General features: G+C 43.0%; 1 protein-coding gene across 1 annotated transcript in view; it reads right to left on the reverse strand.

The window, feature by feature from the left end:
• LOC115475158 (anion exchange protein 3-like) overlaps nt 1-19,435 on the reverse strand; it is an 85,670-nt gene that overhangs the window by 16,601 nt on the left and 49,634 nt on the right. Inside the window, exons 10-13 of the mRNA XM_030210898.1 lie at nt 18,224-18,372; nt 14,910-15,104; nt 9,683-9,889; nt 2,136-2,225 (exon numbers count right to left, since the gene is read on the reverse strand). Coding sequence (XP_030066758.1) covers nt 2,136-2,225; nt 9,683-9,889; nt 14,910-15,104; nt 18,224-18,372 — 641 coding nt within the window. The remainder of the gene's footprint in view (nt 1-2,135; nt 2,226-9,682; nt 9,890-14,909; nt 15,105-18,223; nt 18,373-19,435) is intronic.

The following is a 19,435-nucleotide window of genomic DNA, read 5'->3' on the forward strand; positions in this document are numbered from 1 at the left end:
TGCCACATTCTCTGGCAGTGAATTCCAGAGTTTAATTACACGTTGAGTGAAGAAAAAGTCTCCCATTCGTTTTAAATGTACTACTTTGTAGCTTCATCACATGCCCCCTAGTCCTAGTATTTTTGGAAAGCGTAAACAGACACTTCACATCTACCTGTTCAACTCCACTCATTTTATAGACCTCTATCATATCTCCCCTCAGCTGCCTTTTCTCCAAGCTGAAGAGCCCTAGCTGCTTCAGCCTTTCCTCATAGAGAAGTTGTCCCATCCCCTTTATCATTTTGTCGCCCTTCTCTGCACCTTTTCTAATTCCACTATATCTTTTTTGAGATGCAGCGACCAGAATTGAACACAATATTCAAGGTGCTATAGCACCATAACATAGTAACATAGTAAATGACGGCAGAAAAAGACCTGCATGGTCCATCCAGTCTGCCCAACAAGACAAACTCATATGTGCTACTTTTTGTGTATACCCTACTTTGATTTGTACCTGTCCTCTTCAGGGCACAGACCGTATAAGTCTTTCCAGCACTATCCCCGCCTCCCAACCACCAGCCCCGCCTCCCACCACTGGCTCTGGCACAGACCGTATAAGTCTGCCCAGCACTATCCTTGCCTCCCACAACCGGCTGGCTCTGCCACCCAATCTCGGCTAAGCTCCTTAGGATCCATTCCTTCTGAATAGGATTCCTTTATGTTTATCCCACGCGTGTTTGAATTCTGTTACCGTTTTCATTTCCACCACCTCCCGTGGGAGGGCATTCCAAGCATCCACTACTCTCTCCATGCTATAGCATTATAACATCCTCATTTTTGTTTTCCATTCCTTTCTTAATAATACCTAACATTCTATTTGCTTTCTTAGGGGGGAAATGGGACTTGATATACCGCCTTTCTGAGTTTTTTTGCAACTGCATTCAAAGCGGTTTACATATATTCAGGTACTTATTTTGTACCAGGGGCAATGGAGGGTTAAGTGACTTGCCCAGAGTCACAAGGAGCTGCAGTGGGAATCAAACTCAGTTCCCCAGGATCAAAGTCCACTGCACTAACCACTAGGCTACTCCTCCACTCAGGCCTGTATATCGTCTTGTATATTACTGAAGAGAAGGAGTCATGCACTGTGTTACGAGAACCCTGGGATTTATCTGGGTGCAGGTATGTGTGTGTAGATTGGGGGCCAGATGCACTAAACTTAACGAGCCATTAACGAGCAAGTAGTAAACCCTGGCATGCACTAAAGACTTTTTTCCGACAACAGTAGCAGCTAATGAAAACGGAATGCAGATGAGCAAATTGTGTAGAAACCCTATTGTAATGAGATGCACTAACCTTTTCTGATTGCCTTAACGCTGGAAAATCTAACGAGAGGTCTGTACCTCTCGGGCTGCGCAGGATTGAAAAACTGCTACAAAAGTAACAAAAAAAAATAGCGCTCTGCTTTAAAAAAAGACGTCTATTTTGGTGGTCATCCCCCCCCAAGACGCCGTGCCACTCACCCCCTCCAATGTGGCTCGACAGTGTAGTTGAGGATGCCCATTCAAAAAAAATGTCCATTTTGGTCATCATTCCCCCCCCCCCAAGACGCCGCACTGCTCACCCCCTCCAATGCGGCTCGATCCAGAGGACAGTGCAGTTGAGGACGCCCATCTAAAAAAAACCGCCCATTTTGGCCATCATTCTCCCCTGCAATAATAAAAACGTCTTTTTTGGCAGTGCTTCACTCAGCTGAGAGACCTGGAAGTCCCTGAGCCAATCACAACAAGATTGACCGACTGTTTAACGATGGAATAGAGAATGCAAGTGAGCTACAATGAGCAGCTCATTTGCATTCCCTTTCCTTAATGCATGCCCGTTCTTTACCAATTCGCTAAGGGAATCGGTAAGGAAAGGGCTCTAACGATTGTTTAGTGCATCTGGCCCTGGATATGGTTTATTTTTTACGTTTTCCAAAGCCAAGCTCATGGCGAATACATCTGCAGTCTAGATGTACCTGCTGCATTAGAGGGTAAAGTGACTTGGTCCAGGTCACCAAGAGCATCAGTGAGAGAAGCAAGATTTGAACCCTGGCTTCCCAGATTCACAACCTTGTGTGCATGCTTGTGCGTGTGTGTGCATGTGTAAACTTTTACCTGTGTATAAGTGTCTTTGATTGCATAGTCAACAAGGACCATCACAAGGATTGAGATTGGAATTCCAAAATCACCAATTATGCGTCTGGCCTGCAGAGGAAACAACAGAAGGTTTAGCGATCAAGAGTCGATCTAAGTTTGTATTCAGTATCTTCTGCCCTCAAACAGTCCAAAATTCTGAATGTGCCACTGGCAGAGCTGTTTAGAAAGAGCAATTTCTTAGATGTTTATTTACTTATCAACAGAGTTTCTCTGTCCATAGTGTTAGACAGTTTGAAAAACTGACATTCATAACAAAATGAGAGACCTACTACACAAAACATCACAATCAAATTAAAATTTGAACATGCAAATCCTGTATGCAGATGTTGGGATGTACACTACCAAAGACTACCCAAAAAAACCACTTGCAGCCTAAAAGCAGGACAAGAGAGAAATGGACAGGACTGGATGAAATTCATCTAAAGATACTGCAGGAAATGAGTGAAATGATACATTTCAGGAAAAGATGGTCCCTCCAGACTGCAGAAGACTTGCATCAAGGCTATACTCTAAACATACAAACACAACCCCAGATTAATTCATTATTGTAATGGTAGTTATCAATGTGAATCCAGAGGGAAATGATCAACAAGAATCAGCTGCTGTATTATCTTATCACTGTCCCTTCTGTTTTTATCAGAAAGTTAACAATAATCTAGATATGGAAAACGTGATTGCTGATCGAGATTTTGCTAATGCTTATATTTATTTATTTGTTGCATTTGTATCCCATGTTTTCCCACCTCTTTGCAGGCTCAATGTGGCTTACAATACATCATGAGTAACAGAAATACATGAAAAAGTATACATTTAGTGATAACTGAAGGATTTGGGGTAGCATGATAGTGATAAAACATGATAGTATATTAACAAACAAACATAAGAAGTATTTAAGAAATATATAAGAGTTGTATAAGAAAGTATACATTTAGTAGTAGTTACAGGATCTTGGGTATCATGATAGTGAAAAAACATGGTAGTGTTTTGGCAAGTAGATATATGGAGGTTACATTTGAAGATTTGGATGCCATTTTAAAGTGTGAAAAATCTGATTTACCCATGTGAAAAAACATAGATATACAAGTAAGAATTTTACAACAGCTGTGGCTTACATGTGTATGGCTGTGAAGGGGACATGCAGGAAATTTGAGAGTAATTTGACTGGGTACTGAGACCTCAAATAAGCACATAATTTCGGAGTCTGCATGTTCTCACTGTTCTGTATATATTGTGACAGGGGCAGTGTCCCATGATGGATAGCTCTTATACAGAGGTCTCATTTTTATTGTCCTGTCCCTGTGGGATGGCTGATGGTTGGCCACAGGTGGTGCTGGAGCTCAAGAGAAGTCCCTATCCACAGGGAGTATTGAAGGGAAGGAGGAAGGCGAGAGGGAATCCCCTAGCTGCAGTATTAAGGAAGTAGACCAGCCCAGAGGAGGCAGAGGGGAGCTATCCAGGAACACATATAAATCTCCCTGAGATACCAGAAGAGAGGAGGAGCAGAAAGAAAGAGAAGATCCCAACCTGGGACCCGTCTATGGCTGGAGAAGCTCCAGGAGAAAAGCCTGTTACCCCAGAACTAAAGTTTGGATGTTCTGAGCCTGTGAAAGGAAAATGAAGAAGGCACTCTTTTGTTGAAACTCAAAGACTGAACAGAAAGCAAAAGTCAGTAGGGATCAATTGGTTGGCATTTTTCTTTTTCTTTTAAAAACATCCGAGGATGGAGGATGGTATTGGAGAATGCTTGAATATTATCTGCTTGGTATCATCCAGGTTGTGGTGGCTCTTAAAGGTTGGGCTGTGTAGTGTTTATTAAAGAAAGCCACCCTTGCTATTGCTGAAAAAGACTGAAAAGAGAACCCTCACAAGTTGCTAGTGGGTTGGGTTTGAGAAGCCAATTTGCGTACGGAAGATACTCAAGCTATGTGTCTTTATATCTTGGTCTCCTTAATGAGAGAAAGGGCCTGGAAAAGTTCAACTGAATCAAGAGACTGATGGTGGATGTGCATTCACTTGTGGAATGTGAATTCCGATTTGTATATTCTCTGTCTCTAACTGGGGAAAATCTGGAGCTAATTTGCATACGCACTGTCTGCTGGGAAAGTTGAATTATATTAAAGAAGGTGCATGATAAAAGTATACACTCGGCTGATATTCAACCAATGGTAGTCAGCATTTTTATGTCTGTTGCCGGCTGTATTTCTGGATATTCAATGCCAGAACATGTCTGGACACCGTCATTGAATATCTGGTTATATGTTGGCCGCTAAAACTTATGCAGTTAAGTGTAATATTCAGCCCTTCCTATATAATAATTCTCACCTCCAACGTTCGAAAGCTGCCTGGCTTCCCATGGTCTGCTAGGTGCTGTAGATCAAGATGACGTCAGGAATCCCACTGATTGGGGGTGACGTCACCAGCCCGACCCTCAACAACAAACCACGACCCAGCCAGCAGCAAACAGCGACCCAGGCAAGGGGAGGAGTAGGGAACTGCCTAGGCATCGCTCGAGACTGGCTGCCAACCTCCCGAACCACCCACCCTCAAAAAAAACGCCGCCGCCCTCCGTCTCCAAGAGATTCGGACTGTCAGAGAGGATGAAGAGGGAGGACGGCGAGCGAGCGGCTGCGGTGACTGAACAATGTGGAGGAGCCGGGTGAGGGCTCAGGGCGGCCGTCGGGGTCCAGTGTCGACTCAGAAGAGGGGGAGGGACAGAGCAGCGGGGCCGACTCCAGCACAGCCGTCATCCCCGTTCACTCAAAACAAACGAAGCAAACCTATGAGATGCTGCAGGACGTTTAATGCACAGGAGTGGAAGTGAGCAACGCAAGTCTACAGTAAGCAAGGAAGCCCATTGGTTAATCTCAGTTTCCACTCCCCTACGCAGCCGTCATTGGTATACACTCAAAACCAAGCAAACCTAAGAGCTGCTGCTTCACATTGGCGTTTTAAAATTGTTGTTCCATCTGAAACAAGTCTAAAGCTGATTCAACTGGATAGACAATGCCTTAAAACGTGAAGGACAAAAGGAGGGGGGAGACAGACAGACCCTGCAACTGGGAGGGAGGGGGGACCCTGCAACTGGGAAAAAGGGAGGAAGGAAGGGAGGGAGGGGGACCCCCCTGCAACTGGGAGGGAGGGGGAGACCCCCCTGCAACTGGGAGACAGACGGGGGAGGGGGACGACCCTGGCACATACTCTCATTCTCACACACACACTCACACCCAGTCTCACTCTCTCTCTGTCACACACACACACACACACACTCGCACATTCACTATGTCTCACACAGTCACTCTCACACACACTCTCTCAAACATACACACTCCGAGGAATACCTTGCTAGCGCCCGTTTCCTTTAAAACAGAAACGGGCCTTTTTTACTAGTAGCAACATAAGATGAACCAAATAAGATAAACTCATAGCATATGGTATGATGCGATATAACACGTGCATACTTGATCTTGATCTGTCCTTGCTATTTTCGGGGCACAGATGGTAGAAATCTGCTCAGAACTGATCTTATTCCCCAACTACTGAAGTTGCTGTCGAAGTCCACTCCAGTCCATCCAGATCTGTCTAACCATAATCAGGGCACAGATTATAGAAGTCTGACCTTATTTCCCAATTAATGGACTTGCCGTCTAAGCACCACTAAGTTTGTTTTGCTTCCATTCTCTTTCCAGAATGATTGATTATTTTAACACCCAACAGAAAGGACTTAACAAGGATCTGGGGTTCCTAGCCCATTATAAACCATAAAGCTGTATTTCTCTGTTGATCACCCCACCCCTCAATTATCCACACCCATCCTGTTAGAATATCAATGATATGCTTTGATGTCCCCATGCATACCTCCGACCCACCCCCATCCTCCCACCCTGTCAGACTGTCATAGTAATGCTTGAATGTTTTCACTTATATACACTGTCAGCTAGCACATTTGCTTATTTCCAATCTGACGAAGAAGGGCAACCTTCGAAAGCTAATCAAGAAATGTATTAAGTTATGTCCAATAAAAAAGGTATCATCTTATTTTCTTTTCCATGTTTTATTTTGTTTGATTTCTATTGATAACCTTAAGAGTGGACTAACACGGCTACCACACTCCTCTTTCCATATAAGAATCCTTTGTGTTTTATCCTATGCATGTTTGAATTCCATTACTATTTTTGTCACCACTATATTCCGCAGAAGGGCATTCTAGGCATCCACCAACCTCTCTGTAAAAAAGCACTTCCTGAAATTACTCCTAAGTCAACCCCCTGCAACCTCAATTCATGTCCTCCAGTTCTACTGCTTTCCTGTTTCTGGAAAAGGCTTGTTTGTAGGTTAGTACCTTTCAAATATTTATATGTCTATCATATCACACCTATCCCTCTTTTCCTCCAGGGTCATCATGTCTCTCCTCATATGTCTTGTGGTGCACACAACATAACACAACTCTTCCGTTCTCCAATTCCCTAATGTGGCTGTGCCACATGAACTAGGACTTACAACAACATCACCCTGTATTTGTTCACACCGGAGCCTGCAAAGGCCTCTCCGGTACTATGTAAGCCACATTGAGCCTACAAATAGGTGGGAAAATGTGGGATACAAATGTAACAAATAAATAAATAAACATACCATTTTCATCACCTTCCTCTGAACCACTTCAAGTCTTTTTATGTCCTTAGCAAGATACGGCCTCCAAAACTGAACACAGTATTTCAAGTGGGGCCTCACAAGCAGAGGCGTAGCCAGATAGCCAGTTTTGGGTGGGTCTGAGCCCAAAATGGATGGGCAGGAAATTCAACCCCTCCTGGCCCCCTTCCGCTCTGCTGTCTGCCTCTCCCCCTACCCTCAACACAAAATATTAAATACCTGAGCTGGTGGGGATCCCCAAACCTCACAGCTGAAGATTTTCTCCTCCTCGGGCAGCCAGTGCTCTTCCAAACAGCAGCTAGCAGCACTTGACTTGAGCTGACGCTGCTGCCAGTAGTCCGTACATGCTCAGTGCTTTCGCATGGGTGAAAACTGAGCATGTGCAGAGGGGCCGGTGTCTGGTGCCAGCTGTCGTTTGGAAAAGCATTGGCTGCCTGAGGAGGAGGAAGTCTTTAGCTGATGAGGTTTGGGGATGTCCACCAGCCACAGCAAGACTGCCACAATTGTTTGGGTGGGCCTGAGTCCAAATTGGATGGGCCACAGCCCACCCAGGCCCACCTGTAGCTACGCCACTGCTCAGAGTGACTTGTACAGGAGCATCAACACCTTCTTTCTTCTGTTGGTTATATATCTAATCTCTGTGCTGTTCCTTTTTGCTTTTTCTTTAAACCATTTTCCTCATTTTATCATACTTTTGAAAGTTAAATGCTGTGACAGCAGATTTCTTTAGTGTCCTCCCTCCAGTTATTATCTCAAAAGTGATCATGTTAGAATCACTGTTGCCAAGTAGCCTGAAAACTTACGTTTCTCAGCAAGTCCTGCATTCCACTAAGGGCTAGATTTAAAATAGCTCTCCCTCTTGTCATTTTCTGAACCAGTTTTTATTCCATCTAGGAACTTCACCTTCCCAGCATTCCCTGACTTGACATTTATCCAGTCAGTAGTGAGGGTATGTGAAAGGATACAGCTCTTGTATCAAGAAAATCCAAAACTTCAGCCCAAAATTAGTATTAAGGGGTTTCTACGTGGCTCAGGAAAAAAACTGGTCACTATCCAATAAGAAAAGCATCATTTGGCATAAGTGCACCATATAAGTTAAGCAGGTGTTTACCCTGATAACACGTATGCGAAGTGTGGGCACGCACACTCATAACTGCTAATATTCTGCTTAATGCATTTTAAACGTAGGCACCCAGGTTATAGATCTGCCCTTTACGTGATTTGCAAGGTACATGGTATAGCTGGAAAATAGGCTTCTTACCAAGTGGTCCCACCACTGTTACCACTCACCCTGCAAGTAAAAATCTAATCAGTTCCGTGAAGCTCTCAGTTCCAACATCCAAAAACTTTACATCTCTAATATTGTATGTCCTGATAGGACATTTGCTTAATCAATATTGGATTAATTGAAGTCTCTCATTATTGTTGTGTTACCAATTTTATTAGCCTTCCCAATTTCTGTTAGCACTGTTCTGTCTGTTTCTATATCCTGACCAGCAGATGGCAGTATAACCCCTTCAGTATACCTCTCCATAAAGATTTCACATTGAATTTTGCATCCTGATTGGGGCTATGACATTCCTTAACATATAGAGGACCACAGCCAGGAATGTTGAACTTTGCCTAGGACTCAAAAACTGCCCTTTTCTGAGGGAGTTTTGAGAGAAGAGGACATCTCTCTGGGTAAGTGATCATTATTTTGCTCTGTGCTTTGGTGACTTAAAGATTGGGATTCAAGAGAATTTGTAGGTTTATTGATAAAAACAGTTTGAATTTCACAAAAAGCAAACTTTATTTATTAACTTGGTCAAACAGTGTGAAATTCTTTTCCCCATAGTTTTAAACTACAAAGCCTCTGTATCGCTCCATGGTGCAACCTCATCTTGAGTATTATGTTCAATTCTGGTTGCCGTATCTCAAAAAAGATATAGCAGAATTAGAAAAGGTTCAAAGAAGAGCGACCAAAATGATTAAAGGGATGGAACTCCTGTCGTATGAGGAAAGGGTACAGAGGTTAGGGCTCTTCAGCTTCGAAAAGAGAGGGCTGAGGGGAGATATGATTGAGGTGTACAAAATCCTGAGTGGTGTAGAATGAGTAGCAGTGCATTGATTTTTTTACTCTTTCAAAAAGTACAAAGACTAGGGGACACTCAATGAAGTTACATGGAAATACTTTTAAAACAAATAGGAGGAAATATTTTTTCACTCAACGACTAGTTAAGCTCTGGAACTCATTGCCTAAGGATGTGGTAACAGCAGTCAGAGTATCTGGGTTTAAAAAAGGTTTTGACAAGTTCCTGGAGGAAACATCCATAGTCTGTTATTGAGATATACATGGGGAAGCCACTGGATTTTTGCCAGGTACTTGTGACCTGGATTGGCCACTGTTGGAAACAGGATATTGGGATAGATGGACCATTAGTCTGACCCAGTATAGTTAATCTTGTGTTCAAAAGTGATCACCACTTCAGGGACCAGGGGATAAACTCCTGGTCATGGGGCTGCCTCGACTGATTAGGTATGCAAAAGAAAATACCTACACTTGTGCTACCAAACTAAATTGGAAGTGAATCTTTCTTTTTACCTGATATTTCACATTGCTTTGTGAGTTGTTTGTTTCTCTCTGGAGTTACTAGCTGGGAGGCTTAGCATTACTTTCATTATTACAATCATTTACTTTTATTTTCTTTTTACAAGGTTACAAATATGATCTCAGGTGGGAAATATCTTCACAGCCAAAAACCCTGACTGCTGTATGCAGTACAAGCTTCAGAAAATGTTTACGTACAGAAATTCTAATCCTGTCTCTGTCCTTCTCCCCAACCCTCCCCCCAAGCGACAACATCACTGGCTCTTACCTTTCCACCTAGAAATCTGCTGTTACGAAACCTGCGCAGAAAGAATGCAATGAAAAAGGTTCCTAGCATCAGTATGAGCGACAGCAGAGCTGTGTTTGGCTGCATCTTCATTCCTGTAGTATTTTCCTTGGCAGCCACAGAGCTGCTGTTACCTCCAGACAGAAGGTCGAGGGGGTAGGACTTCCTAAGAGGGTGCTCCTGAAATACCTGTACAGGCAGAGAAGCAGAGTTTATAAAATACTGCAGATGACATTTAATGTGAGCAAGTGCAAAGTGATGCATGTAGGAAAGAGGAACCCAAACTATAGCTAAATGATGCAACGTTCCACATTAGGAGTCACCAACCAGGAAAAGGATCTAGGTGTCATCGTTGATGATACGTTAAAACCCTCTGCTCAGTGTGCAGTGGTGGCTAAGAAAGCAAATAGAATGTTAGGTATTATTAGGAAAGGAATGGAAAACAACAATGATGATGTTATAATGCCTTTCTATTGCTCCATGGTGCGACCGCACCTCGAATATTGTGTTCAATTCTGGTCGCTGTATGTAAAAAAAAAAGATATAGTGGAATTAGAAAAGGTGCAGAGAAGGGCGATGAAAATGATAAAGGGGATGGGATGACTTCCCTATGAGGAAAGGCTAAAGCATCTAGGGCTCTTCATCTTGGAGAAAAGGCGGCTGAGGGGAGTTATGATAGAGGTAGATGTGAACCGTCTGTTTACATTTTCCAAAAATACTAGGACTAGGGGGCATGTGATGAAGCTACAATGTAGGAAATTTAAAACAAATCGGAGAAAATTTTTCATCACTCAACATGTAATTAAACTCTGGAATTCGTTGCCAGAGAATGTGGTAAAAGAGTTATCATAGCACCTAATGTTAGGCACAAAATTGCGGGCTAAGCTGGTATTACATCATGACAGTTCCTTGGGGAACTGACTTTAGAGAATTCACACTCAGTGACATCATCCCAGTGCTTAACTTTGGCTGAACGTTACTGAATTCCTCACAAAGTGCATTTTTTTGTTTGGGCTCTTTTGTTTTGAGACCATTTTACCTCGTAGTCTTAGGGCTGAACTTTCCTGTAAGAAGTTCAGGGCCCAAAATAGCTTTTCAGGCTGTTGACTTTGATTATTTGTCCTGCAGATGCACGTATGCACGGGCTTTAAAAACTGTTTTTAGCCTAGCACCTTCTATTCTATTCTATGATGGAGTTCTTTTTTGTTTTCTGCTAATTTTGATTTTAACTGCTTTGATAGTGGTTTCGAATGGCAGGACAGACTGGTGAGGCAAAACTTCCCTTGCTAAATCCATGTTCACTTTGTCCCATTCAACCATATTTATCTAAGGTTCCTTTTACTAAGATGCACTAAGATTTAACGTGTGCTAAATGATAAGACGCCCATAAGTATATAATCATTAGCATGCACTAAATCCATTGGTGCACCTGAGTAAAATGACACCTTAGTGTTATTTTTTCTTTATAATATTCTCTGTCTTTAGTTTCCTGGATCATGCTTGGAATCCATTTTAAAATTTGCCATTACACTGTCTGCTTTTCAACAGTTTTAATGATAGGTTACAGATTCCAAACAGTAGATCTGAAATGAGTACTTTCAGTACTCCTGAGTGTATACCATCCAGTCCAGGTGATTTGCTGCTTTTTTGATTGTTGATTTGGTCTATTAAATCTTCCAGGTTCACCAAGATTATTTTGAATCCATTCGTATCTTCACTTTTAAATACCATTTGTGGCATGGGTAGTTCCCTTACATCCTCCTCAGTAAAGAGTGAAGCAAATTCATTTAGTCTCTCCACTATGGCCTTGTCCTCTTTGACTGCCCTTTTTACTTGACGATCTAATAGTCCAACTGACTCACAGGCATTCTGCTTCTAATATTCCCCCAAAAAAGTTTATACTACAAGCTCTTGCCCATACGGAAGGCTTCTTTTCAAATTCTCATTTTGCTTTTCTTATCGATGCTTTGCACCTAACTTACCAGTGTTTATACTGCTTCCTGTTTTCTTCATTTGGATCCGTTTTCCATTTTTTGAAAGATGTTTAACCATGCCAACCGTCATTTCACCTTTCCTCCACCTTTTTTTTAATACATGGAATCCATCTGGTGTATTTTTAAACAACCATGCTCCTTTTTGTTTTCTTAAATCATTTTCTTCATTTTATCATAGTTGCCCTTATGAAAGTTAAATGCTGATACGGTTGATTTCCTTACTGTCTTCAGTCCAGTTATCTTCAGTTTAATCATGTTATGATGTGGATCCAACACCACTGGCTCTTGCTCCAAGTCCTGCATTCCACTAAGGACAAGATATAAAATTGTTCTCCTGCTTGTTAGTTCCTGAAACAGCGACTCCATGAAACAGTCATTTATTTCATCTAGGAACTTTACCTTCTGAGCGTTTCCTAACATGACATTTATCCAGTCTATATTGGGTTAATATATTGAACAGAATGAGTTCCCTTGAAGTAGCGGTTTGGCAAAACAGGGAGCCCCTGTCAGGAGGATAAGTAAAGATTCCAAGCTAAAATATTAAGAAATTATTTTGTGAAAGTCAAGTACCAGTTGGATTACCTGAAAATCTGTTTATTATAAAGATGTGGACTGCTTAATTCAGTCTCTACAGTTATGAACTATATAACGTGGAATCGGTCAATTTTTCTCAGTCTTAGAGATATAAGAATCTCTTTCAATGCTAGTAAATCATTTCTAAGATTTTTGATTGAGTGGAATATAAGTGGAGCTTTTTTCTGGCCAATGACTGACATATTTTATTTATTTTTATTACATTTGTACCCTGCGCTTTCCCACTCATGGCAGGCTACTACTAACCTATAAATGTACTCACTCTGCTGCTCCCCAGTATCTCTCCACACTCTTCCTTCCCTACACCCCTTCCCGTGCACTCCACTCCATGGATAAATCCTTCTTATCTGTTCCCTTCTCCACTACTGCCAACTCCAGACTTCGCGCCTTCTGTCTCGCTGCACCCTACGCCTGGAATAAACTTCCTGAGCCCCTACGTCTTGCCCCATCCTTGGCCACCTTTAAATCTAGACTGAAAGCCCACCTCTTTAACATTGCTTTTGACTCGTAACCACTCGCCTCCACCTACCCTCCTCTCCTTCTTCCTGTACACATTAATTGATTTGATTTGCTTACTTTATTTCTTGTCTATTAGATTGTAAGCTCTTTGAGCAGGGACTGTCTTTCTTCTATGTTTGTGCAGCACTGCGTACGCCTTGTAGCGCTATAGAAATGCTAAATAGTAGTAGTAGTAGGCTCATTGTGGCTTACATGGGGCAATGGAGGGTTAAGTGACTTGCCCAGAGTCACAAGGAGCTGCCTGTGCCTGAAGGGGGAATCAAACTCAGTTCCTGAGGACCAAAGTCCACCACCCTAACCACTAGGCCACTCCTCCAGGTATCTTTCTACTGAGGTCTTTTTTCTCCAAGTTTTTTGCACAGTGCTTTTCTTTCCTTTTTTTTTTTTTGGTATATTACATGAATAGAAACTGACATTTTGAGCGAGTAGCTTGTTAGAGACTAACACATTATATTTGAAGCAAGCGTTATTGTTTTTTGGTTTTCGTTGATTGAAATCGCCAACCATCATAGTGTTGCCAGATTTGTTAATGAAATGGAGAGCTCTTATTCATAGATGTTTTAGGATATTAGAAACCATGTGATGAAACTGTCAGTCAGCCAATGTGTAAACACACTCAAGGAAGTCCTTCACAGCTCATACGTAGCATGGTTAGTCTCTGGGACTCACTGTGGTAGGAGGTTGTAGAGACAAGTAGAACACCAGAATGCAAATGGAGGTTTGACACATTCAATGCGCTGCATTCTACGGCCTTATTGTTCTTGGAAAAATCTGCATTCGTTCTAGGTTGTGATAACTTTTATTTGGAAAACAAAAACCAAAAAGGGGGAGAAATCACTCTGTGCATCAAAGCAAAGCCAGAAAATTAAAAGAGTCAAACCACACAAATAAAAACAGATATAAAATGTCTGAGATGATATTACTTTGATCTGAATATGAAATAATGGGCTTACATCTTCGGTGTGGATCTTTTCCTTGAACAAGCCCCTGAAGCAGGCACGTCTGTGCCCGAACACTAGAATCAGACATTGGCATGTATTTGTGCTGGATTCAGTGCTTCACAGTTAAGTGTTTATTATTAAATATTTCTTTAAAGTTGAATACTTTTATAATAAAATTCTTGAAATGCACACATTTAAAATAGTATAATCAATCACCAACATCAATCCTGTTTTACGTATCATTTTTTAGGCTGTTAGATGTGGGTTTATTGAAAGATTTGTTCTTTAAAATGATTTCGCTATGACACCTTTAAACCCAGTTGTCCTTACAAACCTTTTTCTGTTTATGGGGTTTGGTTCTCCGTTCTAATTTTGTGGTGTAACTTGAGAATAATGCAAAGACGTTGAGGTTTTCAGGAGCATGTTGCTCCTTCTGAAGAGAATCTCTGAAGGAGAAACCTCTGGCCTCAAAAGCTCAGGGTCTGCAAAACATAACTATTCTTATATTTATTGCAAACCTCAGCGCCTTGTGTAAGAAAGCAGAAGCAGGACACACCCTCCACGAGACATCAAAGGGGAACAACACAGGAACAGAGGGTGACAAAATGACTTTCAGCCTGCAAGCATATATTTGGAGTAGAGGAGTGGCCTAGTGGTTAGGGTGGTGGACTTTGGTCCTGAGGAACTGAGTTGGATTCCCACTTCAGGCACAGGCAGCTCCTTGTGACTCTGGGCAAGTCACTTAACCCTCCATTGCCCCATGTAAGCCGCATTGAGCCTGCCATGAGTGGGAAAGTGCAGGGTACAAAAATACAAAAAATAAAATAAAGCACCACTAGAATGACTGGAGCTTTATAAATAAAGAACTTCTGAATGTCTCTTCCCAGGCTGGAAGTCATTTAGTCACCCTCTGCTTCTGTGTTCTTTCCCTTCTCAGCTCTTTAACATGACAAAAAGGGCTATCACCCCACATTTAAGAGGTTCCTAAACCCTGACATTTGCAATTGGAAAGATCCAATTGTGAATGCACAACTCTATGCCTTTTCTCTAAGCTATAGTGAGCAGAATACCAGGCTCAGTAAACATTTGTTCCGGGCTTACATAGCAGCTCTACATTCAATGTTTTTACACCACTCCTGTAACTCTTGCCGATTTCCACACCTTGTAGAGTTTGTAGAAGGTTTCATAGATGAAAATGAGGGAGATGAGGAAGGCAAAGATCTCTTGTGTGAATGGTGAGATGTAACGCACTAGGAAGCTGCCTTCAGCTGCCACCATGATGAAGATAAAGATGAAAAGCCAGAGTCCGATCCACACCCGACCAGTCAGGTATTCCATGCCTTGGCTTTCACAGAACTGCAGGAGGAAAGGAAGGCAGCACAGATCAGGGACATGTGTCTTTCACCCTTCGTTCTATACATGTCCACAAGTACGTTCCACACACATCAGGGACCTGTGTCTTTCACCCTTCGTTCTATACATGTCCACGAGTACATTCCACACACATCAGGGACCTGTGTCTTCGCCCTTCCTTTAATACATGTCCACTAATACATTCTGCACACTTCAAGGACTTGTGTCTTTCACCCTTCATTTTATGCATGTTCAGAAGTACGTTCCACACATATCAGGGACCTGTGTCTTTCACCCTTCGTTCTATACATGTCCATGAGTACGTTCCACACACATCAGGGACCTGTGTCTTTCACCCTTCGTTCTATACATGTCCACGAGTACGTTCCACACACATCAGGGACTTGTGTCTTTCACCCTTCGTTCTATACATGTCCACAAGTACGTTCCACACACATCAGGGACCTGTGTCTTTCACCCTTCGTTCTATACATGTCCATGAGTACGTTCCACACACATCAGGGACCTGTGTCTTTCACCCTTCGTTCTATACATGTCCACAAGTACGTTCCACACACATCAGGGACCTGTGTCTTTCACCCTTCATTCTATACATGTCCACGAGTACGTTCCACACACATCAGGGACCTGTGTCTTTCACCCTTCGTTCTATACATGTCCACGAGTACGTTCCACACACATCAGGGACCTGTGTCTTTCACCCTTCGTTCTATACATGTCCACGAGTACGTTCCACACACATCAGGGACCTGTGTCTTTCACCCTTCGTTCTATACATGTCCACGAGTACGTTCCACACACATCAGGGACCTGTGTCTTTCACCCTTCCTTTAATACATGTCCACTAATACATTCTGCACACTTCAAGGACTTGTGTCTTTCACCCTTCATTTTATGCATGTTCAGAAGTATATTCCACACACATCAGGGATCTGTGTCTTTCTTTCATTCTAGACATGTCCACGAATACGTTCCATACACATCAGGGACTCGTGTCTTTCATCCTTCATTCTATACACGTCAGTGAGTATGTTCTGCACACCAAGGGCTGGCAGCTGAACTCAGGACATACATCCAACCAGTGCTGAAACCATGAGGACCGATGATTAAGGTAAACAGTGAAGCTATGCTGATCCTGTGACTACTCACCATGCTCTGGGGTAAAACACAGACTATGATTGCAGAAAAAGACCCTAAGTCCCATCTGATATGGCCAATTTCCTTTTCAGTTACAATACCTTAGACCCCACTTGATCCTTGGCTTTATCCTATCTCCCTTCTAATCAAGATCAAAAGACTCAGCAAGGCCCTATTTAATCCTCTGCCCCTAGGTCTAAAGAACTTGATTTAGCTCTTTGTCGTGGGCTATAATTCCCTATAACAGGGCACTGGGGAGAGTTTGTATTAGACAGGACTTCGTTTTTTGGGTCCAGTTAGAATTCCTTGTAATAGAAAGTTAGAGGGCCTAAGTATTTTTGGTTTTGATGACCTCTTCAATGCTATGAGAGAAGATAGGGTTGTTTATGTAGAGCCTGACTAGCTAGAATTTCTTGTTTGGGATGTACATTCATTCTAAATCTAATGATAAACATGACAAATGAGTACATTAACGGTTTGATTCCATTAAACTAACCACATGGCCACATGACCTAAAAATCATTGATTTTCATTTGTTTTTGTATCCATTACAGTATATGGGACCAGGTAAACATCCCCTCTCTCTGCTTCACCAGACACAGTGGAGCCACAGTGGAGGAGTCACTTCATCAACCATATTGAAACTTTTTGACAAGCAGCCAAACAAGTCTATTCCAGCCTTATTTCTTCCAAATCCCATGACTGATTATGCCAGCAGAAAACAGAAAATGAAAGTTAACACCATTTCTGTTCATTATTTTCTTGACTTCAGAGGGATAGGAAGGCTTGTTAGCTGCAGACTAGAGGGTTAAAAAAAAAAAAAGAGGTGAAAATTTAAAAATATCAGGCTTAGACAGAAGTAAAGCAAATAACAGCACACTCAGGGCTAAGATATAGGCAGAAAGACGGGGCTACTTGATTTGACCTGTATGTCTTAAAGAAACTCTGTGTGTGCTGCAACTAAAGATTGTACATCACAAAATATACTCAACTAGTGGAACTATGCCTGTTTCCTGAACAATGAAACAGGCCCTAGGAAGGCTGTCATGTAAACTTTTTTTTCTCTCTCTCTCTCCCCTGCCCTCCCCTCCATGTCCAGCGATTCTCCTCTTCCCTGCCTTCCCATCCGTGTCCCGCGATTCTCTCCTCTACTGTCCTCCCATCCCATCCATGTCCATCAATTCTCCTCTGCCCTCCCCTCCCCTTGATTTGTACCTAAACGTTCTCTGGCTGGCTGGCGCTGGCTTCCGTTCCATTTGTAACATCCCTCCTGACATCAGCTCGCCTCCAGCGTTCCCTTCCCTCTCACTGTTCCGCCCTCTGATGTCATTACGTCTTGACGCGAGGGCGGGGCAGTGAGGGGGAATGGAACGCTGGAGGCTGGCTGATGTCAGGAGATGTTACGAACCCAGGCAGCCAGACATGGAATGTTGGAGGTGCAAATTATTATATAGGATAGTGAAAAGCACTGTTAAGAGCAGAGAGCTTGCACACAAACACACTTTCTTTGTGAGTGTGAGTCTCTTTGCTAGGAACGTCTGGTCTGCTGTAAGGAGTGCAAAGAAGTGAACGGCTGTGCTGCTGTGTCACAGTAACAGTGGCCTCACCAGGTAGTGTAGAAAGTTTACACACAGAGGGAAATTCTATAACCTAGTCGCTCACATTTATGTGTGCATTATACATCTAAATGTCTAAAATACTAGCACTAATACGGATATGTGCAAATCCCTGAATATGTTTAACTTTATACTGGTGTTGTCTAGCTGGATATTAACTACTAGATATAGATATGAGAAAGACAGACTAAGGGGAGCGATGTAAATTAAGAAGAAGGACTCATCTTTCTTGTAGTACTAACTTGGTCTTTGTGGGGCTCAGTAGACCCTTGAATTCAGTGGTGTGGGGCCATGTGCAGGATGGTAGGGCAGAGACAATGAAAGCTTGACTCACAGATGTCTACACACCTTGTAAAAAGCTTCTTCAAACACCAGCAGGGGCCCTGAGAAGCCGATGATGAGCATTGGCTGAGCTGCAAGGAGGGAAAAGATGATCCCAAGCACCGAGGTGGAAATGAGGAGCTCCGACACCCCCATTAGTCCTTCAGTCTTCTCTCCTAGGGTGTAAAAATATTATTAACCATGTTTGCAGACAGCTCAGGATGCAGCTGAACTTTTCTCCCCTCCGCAGACCCCCAGCAGCATGCAGACACAGCCTCCCCACTCCTCTTGTGGATATACAGATATGACCTCTCCTAGTCTTTGTGATCTTGGAAAAGTCACTTAGTCCTCCATTAGTTCAGGTACAAAACTTAGATTGTGAGCTCTCTGGGACAGGAAAATTCCTAGTGCACCTGAATAGAACTCATTTCAAACTACAAAGAAAAAGAATAGCCTAAATCAAAATCCCTTTCCCTGGCCCCTTGAGGGTGTTCAGACCCAATCTCCCCTGTTCTCCTCACAGATATGCAGACAGAACTTTCCCCTTTCGTCTCGGGGCTATGTACATCTTCCCTCTTCCACCTATCATCTCAGTAGTATTCACTCACAACCGCCCTCTCGTCTCTTGGGGGTATTCAGTCAGTCTCCTTTTCTTCCCCTGGAGGTGTTACTCAGTCTCCCTCTCTTCCCTTAAGGATATTCAGACACACCCTCCCTGTCTCTCAGTTAATTAGAGGTTCTGTGTGTGCACTCAGTGCAAATAACTCCTTTGGGGGTATTCAGACACACCCCTCCCTCTTTCTCCTTGGGGGTATTCAGTCACAGCCGGTGGCAGGGCAATAGGGAGGAGGACAATTGGGAGTGGAGAATTAGTTGTGGGCAACATGGGCGTAGCTACGTGGGGGTATGGGCCCCCACAGATTACACTCTGGCCCCCTCTACATTTGATCTCCCCCGCTGCTGTGCCAGGTACCTTGTTTGCTGGCGGGGGTCCCCAACCCCTGCCAGCTGAAGCGTCTTCTTCAGAGTCGGTTGACTGCAGCGCCTTCGCTGTGTGATGATCTGTTTCTGATGCCTTACGTCCTGCATGCACGTCTTGCACGGGGCTACATACAGGACATGCATGGCGCAGGACGTTAGGAGTTTGAAACAGATCATTACACAGTGAAGGCGGCAGTCGACCGGTGCTGAAGAAGACTCTTCGGTTGGCAGGGGTTGAGGACCCCAGCCAGCAAACAA

This window comes from Microcaecilia unicolor, chromosome 7 (assembly GCF_901765095.1).
Source record: "Microcaecilia unicolor chromosome 7, aMicUni1.1, whole genome shotgun sequence".
Classification (NCBI taxonomy): domain Eukaryota; kingdom Metazoa; phylum Chordata; class Amphibia; order Gymnophiona; family Siphonopidae; genus Microcaecilia; species Microcaecilia unicolor.